This window comes from Odocoileus virginianus, chromosome 13 (assembly GCF_023699985.2).
Source record: "Odocoileus virginianus isolate 20LAN1187 ecotype Illinois chromosome 13, Ovbor_1.2, whole genome shotgun sequence".
Taxonomy (NCBI): domain Eukaryota; kingdom Metazoa; phylum Chordata; class Mammalia; order Artiodactyla; family Cervidae; genus Odocoileus; species Odocoileus virginianus.
In genome coordinates, this window is record NC_069686.1 from 62,324,130 (window position 1) to 62,337,279 (window position 13,150).

At 45.4% G+C, this 13,150-nt stretch overlaps 1 protein-coding gene across 29 annotated transcripts in view; it reads right to left on the reverse strand.

The window, feature by feature from the left end:
- The window catches only part of CLASP1 (cytoplasmic linker associated protein 1), a 268,492-nt gene that overhangs the window by 93,197 nt on the left and 162,145 nt on the right, over nt 1–13,150 (reverse strand). For 17 of the 29 annotated variants that reach the window (XM_070476332.1, XM_070476345.1, XM_070476360.1 and 14 more), the window contains 6 exons: nt 12,305–12,364; nt 10,474–10,551; nt 9,063–9,230; nt 8,393–8,442; nt 7,442–7,612; nt 5,076–5,099 (listed from right to left, as the gene is read on the reverse strand). In XM_070476332.1, the coding sequence (XP_070332433.1) occupies nt 5,076–5,099; nt 7,442–7,612; nt 8,393–8,442; nt 9,063–9,230; nt 10,474–10,551; nt 12,305–12,364 (551 nt within the window). The remainder of the gene's footprint in view (nt 1–5,075; nt 5,100–7,441; nt 7,613–8,392; nt 8,443–9,062; nt 9,231–10,473; nt 10,552–12,304; nt 12,365–13,150) is intronic. The other 12 variants (XM_070476358.1, XM_070476337.1, XM_070476342.1 and 9 more) reach the window with 1 other exon arrangement.

Here is a 13,150-nt window from a genome sequence, read left to right on the forward strand (position 1 = left end):
TTTAAACTGACTTATCTATTTGGATTTTTCAGATCACAAAAGTAGCACAAATTCTGAGCAAAGATCTGCATGAAGACCTAATTTACAGTTGCAGATTTTCAGTTTAAGATTACTTTCCCTGCTCCACCCAGTAACTGAGGTTCCAGTGGGTAGATTCCCTCACCCTCTTCTATTTAGTAGAGTTAACCTCTTGTTCACCAGTGATGACATAGGTCTTGGGTGGTTCGGGCTTACTTTCTGTCACTGCATGCCCTAAGCACTCATAGCAATGCCCCAGGTCTCCAGGATTCAGTCAAAACCTCAAGATGCAAACCAGCTTTGGCTTTCATCTCCTAGGGTTTCTGCTCTGGCTAAAGTATGTAGATGTGTGGCTTCACGGCGATGAGTGATCTGTTCTCAGTTGCGAAGATCATTCAGACTACTGAATTCTGCATACTGCTAAATATACAAGTTTTTTATTTCTTTTAATCATTTAAGTATAGCAACTTTATATTATATAAAAGACCCTTAAGTCTTAAAGAGATTAATTATGTTTTTATTCTTTTCCTTTGCTGTTTATCACTCATCATAGACGTAATTTTGGACTATGAGTTCATATTTGGCATACTTTAATCTGTGAGAACCCTAAGACACCAGATTTGAGAGTGGCTTTCTCTGTAGAACTTCAATGCTTGCTCCTGTCAGGCATCCTTGGGAGCTGTAAATGCAGACCATTTTAATCCATCAGGTTGGGGTTTCCAGATAACACAGGTAAGATAAACTGAAAGCACAACTTGTGTGAGAAGGAAGTTTAGTTACAAATTAGGGAAGACTGGTTTTTGCTTTGCCTGGGACAGAGTCAAGAAAGAGATCATGTCAGTTTGAAGATAAAAAGGTTTCCTTTCCCCCAAACCCATCTTTTCATGGATATATAGCAGTTAATACTTGTCTTAGTGATAACTCTTTAACTCCCACTGAGGTGATTACATGAGAAACCTGAGCACCCTTAAAATCAGTTTCTGGAAGTCTAGGGCCTCTGTTGTGTTGTACTCAGATATGGATATAAAACTATCCATGGCATGGTTAGATAGCATCACCAACTCCATGGACAAGAATCTGAGCAAGCTCCAGAAGACACAGGACAGGGGAAGCTGGCGTGTTACAGTTCATGAGGTTGCAAAAAGTCGGACATGACTTAGCAACTTAACAATAACAACAGGAAGTATATTTCCTTTATTGGAAGAGGTTTAGTTTTAGTTAGTATATTAGTTTGGCAATATTACTAAAAATGCCTGCATATGTTTTAAAGAGATAATATAAAATACTCTATGGTCTTTAGGAAAAATAAAGTCTAGTCAATAAACATAACAAACAGTAAAAATATACTTCAGTTTTATACCATGACCTGTTAATGACATATTCATTCATATTGTGTTTTGACAAAGACAGAAGATGTGGGGGGAAAAAAAAAGCCAGGAAAAGTGAAAGATATGGAAAGGGGATATTAGGGGGGAAAATTCTGGAAGGAGAGACAAGAGAGGCATTTAGAGAATGCATAATCTAGAGAAAAGCAGATCCATAGGAAAACAGAGGCCTGTAGGAGGAGTGCAGCCTTTGACTTACGTGGAGGGAAAGATCAAAGAACACCTGTACATCATGGCCTGATAATGGTGCTGCCGAAAACTGCTTCCAGTCACACTGCCCTTCTTTTAGAAAAGCCCTCAGAGCAGGAAATGAAACCGGTGTACTGGTTTAACTTGGAAGCATGGTTCTCCCACGTTCAATTTAGCCGAAGACAGCTAAAAATCATTCGACAGCCTCCCATCACTCGGGTCTCTGTGCTCCTGCCCAAGCTCCACGTGGAGATGTGAGAATGCAAAGGCCTCCACGGAAATCTCACTCTCGAGCTGGGGAGCTCCAGGCCCACGAACTGCTTCACACTCACTGGCTGGGGCACACCGCACTCGACTGCACACCCACGTGGCGTTTATGAAAGAAAGATGGAAAGCTGAGCACTCTAAGTGTCCCTCTACACAGATAACTTTCATCATATGTTTTAAAGATAAAAGAAGTTTAACACTTTTATTTCTATATATAGGCACATTTTTTCATTGTGCAAAAAGACTAATCACTTAAAATTGCTTGGATAAATATACAGCAATACCAAATGTCTTATTTCCCAGTAAAATGGAACTAAAATCTAAGTTTCTTTTCCTAAAGAGCAGACAGCGCTGCAGTCTTTTTTTAATCATGTAATCTTAATGAAAATCACCAACGTTAAGCATGGCCCTTGACCATCTAATAACATATGATAACTTATTCTCTGAAACCATCAGCAAGTCATCAGTATCCACAGGTCACTGAAGTTTGTTTTAAGTACTTTAACTCTTCATTTTAAGTTATCTGGGGAAAAAATATGAATAATACATTTCCTGAACCCAGCAATTAAAAAAAAAAAAAGCAAGCAATGAGAAGATGCGATCGTTCACTTTCTTCCTAAGCTGAGTATCTGCAGGGGCCTCTGTGCCTGCTGGGGATGTGCCAGTCCACAGATGCTAAGTCCCACAGCTGCCTCCACATCCGCTGATCAGATGAGTGCAGACCGCGCAGAACTGCATGCTTGCTGAAAACAACCCGCCTACAAGTGGACCCACATGCTGCAAACCCATGCTGTTCAGGGGTCAGTGGTGACTGATTATAAACTCTCTCACAAATGGCATAACAGATAATATCAATGTTTTCTTCTTCCAAATCCTCCAAGTCACTGAACATAACACACTGAAAGATAACCTGGAAATAAACTTTGTCCAAAAGTTGAGCTTTGAATTCTTCACAAAAAACATTTTTTGATTAGTCATAAATATCAGGAAAGCTACTTCATGTGTGCGATAAGGAACCCCCCAGAGAATATTCATTTTTCTCAATCACTATTACAAGGGAGTCACCAGACTTCAAATGTATAGTCTGAATTTTGAATTCAGAGCTTCCAACTACCAATTTAAATTTCTGCCTCCTGCTGCAAGTATCTAGTGCTTGTCCTAAGAGCTACCAAAACAGAGAGTAATATACTCAATGCACATATTAACAAATTTTCAAAAGACTCAAAATGATACTAAAAATTCAGACAGGAAACTCTTGACAAGATGCTAAATGATGTTCGCTGTGTATGGAGCTTTTCTAAGCAGCCTGCTAAAATTCACAGCTGAAAGAGACAGAAATGACAGCTGAAAGGGCTCCCATGGCCTCTATTTTCCATCTCATCATCACACAAGGCTGGAGGCTCTGACCAGCCAGCGCTGTGCCAGCCAGGATGGCCCTGGGACCAAGGCCGAAGCACATGAAATTCTGGCTAATTCTGAATTCTGTACGATAAAGGGCCCACAGATCATCCTCCACTTTCCTACCAGGAGGAGGACCGGAAAGAGACTTCTTGTCCTCAGTATTCAGCACAATAATTGAGCAAGCAACCCTCTGACCTTACCCTGGACAGGTAAAAGAAAACTGAAGGGTAAAAAAAAAGTGTAAAATCTCCACTGCTGGGCGGAATAACAGGCTGACTTCCATTCTCTCCTAGAGGGATATGAAGCCAACCAGGACGCCCTGCAAACACTGTGGAAATGCCCACATCCAGTCTCTGACTGCGTCTCATCTGCGTTGCTGCTGTACCCTACTCTACTCCCTGTCCATCCAGGCTGAGGAAACACTTAAGAGCCTTTCTTGGAGATGGAGAATTATAAAATGACTCGTTTCAACTAAAAAATGTAAGAAAATCACATCTAGCCTCAGTCTTCTATCACAAATGGCGGCCTTAGCGTGCCACAGGCCTTTTGTCCATTTTTCATTTTGGAAACTTCTCATTTCAAAAGCTTATCCAACTCCAAGAACCGTCAGTGGAGCTTGTCGAAAATTCAGGTTCCTTGCTTGTTCCAAACTTCATCAGAATTTTCAAAGGGCAGCACCTAGGACTCTGCTATTGTAAGCAAGATTCCAGAATTTTATGATGAGATAAAACTGAAGAACATTGATCTTGAGACTATATGTCTTTTAAAAATTTCATTCCAACTTTTCCTTTGTGAGTTTCTTAGAAACTAGTGTATGAATTAAAAGCACTGTGAGCTGCACATCTCGAGATAAAACCCAGTCTACTCTGCTGGCTGGCCTTTAGAGGAGCTAACTGTAATGCAGGAACTTAATCTAGCAGTTCCTAATTGTTAAACCACTATCCTGAGGGTTGCTGAGTCTAAGCCCTTACCTTACGTAAATGAGGCAATCTGTATCTCAATTATCTGAAACATCATGCTTACTATCTAGAGACTTTGCAAAGCTGATCGTGTCTATCAGGTGCTACTCAAAGACCTGTACTGACAGGAAGAGCTCTGTCTAAAATTCAAAGGAGTCAAACATCAGAAAGAGCCTCTTGAGATCAACAGAAAGAGAAAACCAAGTGGATGTGGAGATGTGTAATTCTTCCACCAGTTATGCTCCTGTGTGTCCCAGAGAACACAGCACAGAGAAGGCATTTAACCCAGGTTGCTGAGTGGATGAATGAAGAGTACATGAATGAATGGGGCTGGCGTCAGTGAGACAAACAGAAACAGTATCATATAATTCAGTAGCTTCAGGAGAGAAAAAGAATTTTTTTTAAACGTCTAGAAATTACCTGCTAAAAAACTTTTACCAGCCTTTAACCAGCATTGCCAATTGACACTGAAACGTATGTTTACAAGAGGAAAGAGAGGTCAATCCTGAAAGGCCCACAAAAGCACAAAGTGAAGAGGAGGAATCACGTGGAGGTGGTGCTCCAGGAGTGACAAAACCTGAGATGAGTCACCTCCGAGGTCGCAGGGATGCGCCGCCCAGCGTGGGCTCAGAGTGACACGCTGTGGATAGCACACTGGAGCCCAGATCCACAAGCACAACGACTGAACGGGGAAGGAGGGGAGCGCTCAGGTCGAGGGAAGGCAAGACCCAGTGGAGACAGGAGGAGGAGCGTGGCAGGAAGCACGTGCAACGTGTCATGCAGGGACCCCAGGGAGGGCGCGGGCGCCAGGCAACACGCGTGGGGACACACCTCGTCACAGAGACAAACCGCTTACCCTCCGCTTTAGTGGCAGTACCATCTTTAAGCAAATTAAAAAAACAAGGGAAGGGATAACAGGGAACAGTTAGTAACATCAAAAAAATTAAAAAGCAGAATGTTATTATTAGCTACCAAAAAAGCAAAAGTACAATTTAAAATAAAATTAAAAGGGAAACAAGTTCAACAGCAAAGCACAGTCTGAAGCAAGTCAGTGCACCTTCTACTGAAACCAGCTTAGGAGAACGTGCTTTTTGCCTCCAGAAAACACCACACGAAAGGATAACCCAGGGTCAGGCCTTGGCTGAGGGACTGTGTTTTTGATTTGGCCAGCCTCATCCTCCTTGGGCTTCCTGGTGGTTCAGCTGGTAAAGAATCCGCCTGCAATGTGGAAGACCTGGGTTCGATCCCTGGGTTGGGAAAATCCCCTGGAGAAGGGAAAGGCTACCCACTCCAATATTCTGGCCTGGAGAATTCCATGGACTTTACAGTCCATGGGGTTGCAAAGAGTTGGACACAACTGAGCAACTTTCAGTTTCATTTTCTCTCATCCTCTGAAGAGTCCCTTTTTCTTGGAACCAAGTATTGTACTAGCAGGATAACGGGGAGAACTACAGACATCTTGAGGGCAGAGGCAGTGAGTCAGCAGCCCCGGAAGCTGGCAGAGCAGCACCCAGCCCAGCCACACATCCAGCTCGGTACCTGAGTCGAGGCCTAGGGGCTCCGTGTCTCCCCTCGTGTGTCTGGACTCTAGAAGTTGGGAAAAGGACCATCAGCTTTAACACTACACTCCTGCACAGACGTGGCGTGTCCACCTCAGTAGGACCTGTAACAGCTTCTCAGCAGGACTGTGTTAAACTGGGGGGCTGATTTTGCTTGGTTTTTATAGATCTGGACATCAGGAAAGCTGAGGTCAAGCTCTCAGGCGATAGAGAGTAGGGAATACTCCAGTCTCATCATCTGAAAAGGTAACACTGGGCTGAACGTTCATCATCAGCGCTTCTAAAGGGTCAGTTCTGTGTCATCAGACCAGAAGACCCGAGCGCTTTCATAAGCACCAAGTGGAGCCCACAGGGCCAAGTTAAAACAGCTTTAGTACGCACAGAAAAACAAGGACTACTGTGACTTAACTCAAGTTTTCAAACAATGAAGCAAATACTAACTAAAGATCCTCAAGGTGGATCAAACAGAACTAAAACGAACAGAAAGCCTTCACACAGGACAGACTTCTGAGTTCTCTCTTGCTCAGTGATCACACATCAACACAAGAGCCTAAACACACCTACGTGATGGTGAAACAGTTAAATAAACAACATAAAAGGAGAGCTCTTACTGGCTATGTTCCCAATCTCAGGAAGACACTTCTGCAGAGAAGACGAGACTGCTCTCACAGCATCCCAGACTATAAACCTGACCTTCTAAACTAACCATGCTCCCCTCATAGCCAGTTTCCTTCATCTTATAGGAAGACAGTTTACAAAAGACTTCTATATAATTTCATTTGTCACTACCACATGTTACCAGGTGGCTATAATTTAATAGCCGTAGCTAATTTACGGGTGGAGGAAACAGACCCAAAAGCTGCTTGGCTTGGTCAGGCTCACCAGCTTCTGCTTCGTGTTCTCCCATCTGCTCCCATGGTCTCACGTATCAGTTGTGGAACTGACTTTGGGATTAGTTTGTAAACCACAGGAGCAGTTAAGTCTCGATGTTTCATGAAGTTTAAATCACACTCATTTCCTTAAAATCCAAAATAAAACGAATCCTGCTAAGTCTCTAGACTTTGGCTTTGAACAACTCTGCTTTAACAAAAATAAACTGAAATAAACTATAAGCCTTACAACAGGTGTCCAGTCCACCATGCTATCAGACACTAATTCTTCTGAAAGTAATTTTTGAAATCTTCTGCGCCATCATTAGTCTGTGCACGCTCCTCCCAAGGTGACACAGGGGGACCAACAACACCCTTCCGTGGGATCGGCCATGCTGCTCAGGGAGGCCTCCTGCCCCTCTGGGGCTCCCTGCTACCCGCTCCCTGTGCCCACTCCAGGCAAAGCCTCCCGGACAGTCAGGCTCTGCACCCCATCCCAGGACAGGAGGGGAGGAAACCCAGCTCTGGCCACAAGGTAGGAGGCTGGGAGGCTGGGAGGCGCACGTGGCACAGAGGGACGCGCCACAGGTGCCCCAGCAGAGAGGACACTCACCCGAGAGTGTAAACCAGCAGTCAGCACACAGGGTCACTTAACTCTGAACATTAGCCCTGCAACCGTGAGGCCTGCCTCAGTTACAGTTTCTGGTCATTTGCTCTGTAAATCAATCTAATCTGAGGTTAAGTGTCACCTCGAACGGCAGACCTGTGGGGAAGGGTCTCGGGTGTCTGGTTACCTAAGGACGCATACGAGCCCGGAGGTAAGGCCGCGGCCGAGCTGAAGGGCGCTGCGCCGGCAGCCGAGGAGATCTTGGATTTGGCGCTGGCGGCTGCGTTCACGTCGATGTCGCTTCGAGACCGCTGCAGGGACCCTGCGGTGGATGCGGACTTGGTGCTGACCGTGGAAGCTGCAGGGGGAGGAGTGAGCTTTAGCAAGGACTGAGGGCTGCTACTAGACCTTCAAGCACACAGGGCTCAGTGTGTCCTGCTTCTCCTAAGTTTTCCCCAAGGCTGGAGTACAGAGCACTGTCCAACAGCAGCTCCTGGTCACTCGGCCGAGCTCAGCTCGGGAACGACAAGTGACCACAACTCCACACACTTCGTAACCAAAACCATAAACCCCACAGGAATGGACCACAGTTCTGATCCACAAGAGCAATGAGACAATGAAAACTCACTTGCATCTGGCCAGTGTCCTCCTGAGGGGGTGTGAAGGCGCCGTCCCACCCCCAGCACACACTAGCCCCACCTCCGTTTCAGGGAACATCCCCGTCCCCACTCCCGGAAGATGCCAGGTCCTGTGTGCCTGCAGCATCCCAGCCAGTGCTCAGAGCCCAGAAGTGTCTCTCTCTCTCTCACACTCACACACGCACGCCCCATAACAGCACCGGGTGGTTGCAGCATCCCAGCCAGTGCTCAGAGCCCAGAAGTGTCTCTCTCTCTCTCTCTCTCTCACACACACACACACACACGCCCCATGGCAGCACCAAGTACAGCGGGTGGGGGGTGAGACGGACAGGGCTGCCTGCCCGAGTCACCCTGACAAGCTGTCCTTGCTCTGCTGGGAACGTGGGAGCGTGAAACAGGGCAGACCCTCTGCAGACCTGGCAGCAGTAGCTGGCGTCCCACCACCGCTCAGCCCACCCCAGGCTCAGACAAGGAAGCCTTCTCCACGGTGCCCACCTCACCTCTGGAGGTGGTACTGCCAGTAGGACTTCTTTTGGCAGAGAGCGGCCGACTGAAAATAAAGGAACACATCTATAATCAAAAGTGCATTGTATCTGCATTAATACAAGTAAAATACACAATGGAAAATTATGATCACAAAGAATTATTTCAGACTTCTCAGAATTCTACAGGTAATCTGGACCACAATCTTAAAAATTCCCAATTTCAGAAACGCTTTAGTACCGTGCTTTGGACTACCTTTCAAACACATGGCAAGAAGTCTTATTAAAGAGAAATAAAGAATGAAGACGGTAGCACACTCAATCCCAGGGTCTGAATGCCCTCCCTTTCCAAAGCTGCCTCCCAGTTAACGCCTATATTCTCTTAGAAGACACTTGGCGCAATCTGCTTCTGCTTGTGTTACTCCAGAACTGTGCCGGGACTGACACGCACGTTTCACTACGAACCGCCTGCGGCAGGGACCAGGGACCCAGGACCACGGGCCAGGCCACCTGTTTCTTACGACGCCCCACAGCATCTTCCCCAGCACTAGGCTCCATCTGAGTTAAGGGGGAAATGATAACAGGCACACATGCATTCAAGAGGACGAGGTGCTGGCCCATGTGCTCAGGCAGCCAACTTCTCACCGTGAACCCCCCACACAGGTGAAAGCACGGCAGCGGCGCTTACTTGAGGCTCTCCTGGGAGCTGGAGGATGAGCGGTCCGACTGCGGCAGCGACACCACGCTGTCCGAGCTCTTGAGGTGGGTCTGCAGGGCCTTCTGGTAGGAGGACTCCAGCGTGTGGTACAGGTGCTCTGCCTCCCTGCTGAAGTGACTGTGGAAACCCCAGTAACACCTGGAAAACACGGGCTTCCTGTCCCCAGCCGCAGGGCACACAGGCATGCAGCCCAGGACACCGGCAGGGGCGGACCTCAGCTCCGGGGGCCAGCAGCCGCGGCGGCGCAAGGGAGCGAGTGGAGCGAGGAGGGCTGCTGTGACTCCTCACCCACAGCCGACTGGCTCGGGGACTCCAGGCGAGCTACTCCACCTGTCTGACCCTCGGCCTCATTAAGAACATGGACATCAGAGAGCCCAACCTGCAAGACTGGGGAGACTAGGGAAGACAGAGCTAAAACATCTAGGATTGCCCCTAGAAAGTGAGGGGCTGGTTCGTGGAAGCAAAACGCATGTGACACTGGCTCAAAGTATTTAAAACGGCTTTAGGTAGCATATAGAATAGAAAAACAGGACGACGCTCACAACCACTTGAAAGGTATACTGTGTTATTTTTAAAAAACTAGAAAAAAATGGGGGGGAGCACAAAATGTAAAATAAGGACAAAAAGAGCACAAGTAGATCATTAACAAATCCATTCCTGATTGAGTCACTCGTTCGGGTAGGAACACAGAGAAAAACAGCCCCAAAGCAACACGGGAACTGTGTATCTTTGTGCTGTCTGAGAGACATCTGAGCATCAGACTTAAAACTGCTATTCACAGTCAGGATGGCGTGGTGACCCCCAGAGGCAGGGGGTGTGGGGGCCACACGCTCTTGGCCGCATCACAGCCAATCCCAGTGGTACGATGACTCCAAATGTGAGCAGGACAGTGAGCTGCAGCCTGCGGTCAGCCTGAGCCACCCTCATCCACTTCCCAGGCGCCCACCTGACCCTGGCAGAGACGCAGAGACGTGGTCCCCGGGTAAGAATCCCCGTGATGGGGTTTTCACAGTAAATCAACAAGCCGCTGGGGACTGACAGAGCTGGGTGAGCAAGAGAAGACATGGGACACGCAGACAAGTGCCTTTCTGGCTCATGGGATAATTTCGCATAAATTTTAAAATGAGCTTTTTCTGCTGTCCACGTCAGTCCCATTTATGTTCAAATAGTGCCAATCAGGCTTTCAGGCCTGGGCATTCCACAACCTTTGAAACAAAAAATTACAGAAATATTTTGAAATGGTCTTTTGGGTCACATTAACAAAGTTATGATTAACAAGCCATGTTCATGTGACTTAATGAACTTTTATAAGGCAATCTAGACAGTGAACCTGAAATAGAAAAGCAATGACTTAAGAAAGTGGTGTTCACCAAACACTTACTTTCTGGCTTCTATCCTTGCTTCTGAATCAGCATCATGTATTCCCTTCTTTATCGTTTCAGCTAATACTGATATGTGTCTGTATAGTTAGAAATGAAAGCAGTACATCATTAATACACAGTCTTATGTAGATAAAAACAGGTGTGAGAAATAACTTCAAAATGGCAACGTGGAAGGTAGAACCTTTGTGCCCACAGAGTTGACAAACACGCAGCCTAGAAAACCAGCACATTTGGTAATTAATTTCTGATTCTGTCCCACCCCTTCCCCATGAACAGACACACATAACTCTTCTCTCCTGGGATTCTTTTCTTTTAGTGATAACTGGTATTTTTCAGGCCATACTTACTTAGCTCAATCTTTTATGAACTCAAACAAACAAATAAACAAAAATCCTACTTTTCCATGGTCATAATAGGTTTCTATGGGCATTATAATGAGATAATAATAACACTTAAAACACTTAACACTGAAAAGGCTTTCTGCATCACATCTCTATAATTAAAGAATGTTTTTCTACTATATGATATGAACTGTTTTATGAAATGATGTAAACATTTCATATACAAGTGTTCTTTTCAGTTAGGTTCTACCCTAGCTAAGAAGATACCATTAAAACTCTCTCATTGAATACTTAATGGTTTGAAGAAAAAGGCCAATAACTGAATAATTTCACAGGACAAATAGCAGGTACCCATTTTACCAGCATCAGACTCTCTGCCTCATCCTCTCACTCCTTCAGTAAATCCCTGGTGAGAACCTGCCCAGTGCCAAAGCTAAGCCAGGAAGCGAGCAAACACTGGAAGCCACAGCTGAGTGAATCCTCATTTTCTGTCCTGCTCACCTGTCCCCACGTTCAATCCCTCATTCCATCTTCCCCTCTAAGTCCTAATACTATCACCAGATCAAGAGGGTATAATACCCAAGAGATCAAAGAACAACAAAATACTTTTGAAATTCGTGACTACCTTCTAGATCCAAAGTGAGGCCTGCAGGAGTGAACTGGACTCCAGGAGAGCTCTACATGTTCAAGTCCACTACTCACAACACGTCTGCTGCTGCTGCTAAGTCACTTCAGTCGTGTCCGACTCTGTGTGACCCCATAGACGGCAGCCCACCAGGCTCCTCTGTCCCTGGGATTCTCCAGGCAAGAACACTGGAGTGGGTTGCCATTTCCTCCTCCCATAACATGTCTAAGATGCTGTGAAGTTCTTCACGACTGTGCAACACACCACTAAACACTGAGTGGCACAGGATCATTGTCTGTCATCTCCAAACTTAACTCAGAAAAAATAACAGGCACATAAAATTGACAGGAACTAAAAATGGCTTGTCAAAATAAAGACAAGCTTCTTTATGAATTCTGGGGTAATCCTACATTTTATCATGAGGATCTGAAACACACCAGCCTGAATAAAGAGAAAACTGCGGACTTTCTGATACAAACGGATCAAAAAGAGAACCTTTCAAATGAGTGAAATCCCTTTAAGGATTTTCAAGTTACCCCTCACCTACTAAGAGCAGCCATAAACATTTACCTGGCTGGGACCGACGGGATGTCAGGGGGCAGACCAGAGTCAACGCAGTGAGTCCTGGCTGTGCAATGTCCCGGGGCACCCTGTCCACAAGCCCAGGCTAATGTGACAGTCAGAGGGACTCACCAAGCGCCCCTGCCCGTGGCCTGTGCCTCACTGCAGGAGAAACACCACCAGCTCCCACGCAAACAAATGCCCTGATTCCTTCACTTCTCACACAGAGCGGGCTGGATCGCCAGCTGAGACACTGAACTCAAGATTCAATTCAGAGGGAGAACCAGCAAACCAGATGCTTACCGCTCCAGTGAATGTGTCTGCCACTCTTGTAAAAGTAGATCTAAAAATTCAAAGCAGCGCCTGAAAATTGCGAAAAGAAAAATATGTCATTTGCCTGTTTACGAAAATAGCTTTTCCTTAAGTGACCCAAAGCTCCTTTTTATAATCAGCAAATTTCTTCTAATTTTCATGATTCAAAAAAATGGAACATAAAAATGGAATCAAGATTGACTGAAAACCAAAGCAAATCAAAATAAGTAAGCACCTATGGTGGTCAAAAAAAAAATAATCACAAGGATACAGGGACAGGATACAAGAGTTTCCTTCAGATCAGAAACTTGAGCTTCAGAGCAATGTCACTGAACAGGTGTGTCATTGCCGTGTGCTTTTTTATTCTACCTCAAATAATACATTAATATAGGAGCTACACAGGCACAAAAGATCAGCATACATTAAAAAATCAGGGAATTAAGTATTTGCATTAATTTCAAAGAATGCTTTCTACAAGGAAAGTAAAAAATACCCTGGAAAACAAAGTGTTTACCAAATTTTCCTGCCAAGTATTTAAAACGGGTTTTTCTCTAGCTACTCAGCCAGTCTCCTCTCTTCAATCTTTCAAGATTCTTTCTTTTCAAACCTTTCCACTTCTGTGATCTTTCTTGGCCTGAGTGTACACACAAAAAAACAATGCTGGACTAATCTCCCTTGGGTTATACCACCACTTCAGAGCCTACCTCTTCATCATTTCCTTTTCCTAAATTCCAGAATAACTATCTTTGTAGGAATAAATATTATTAGACTCAAGGAACCCATTCAAGGAAACAAATCAGAAGGCAATCTTTCTCTAATGATCAAACTTTCTTTCCC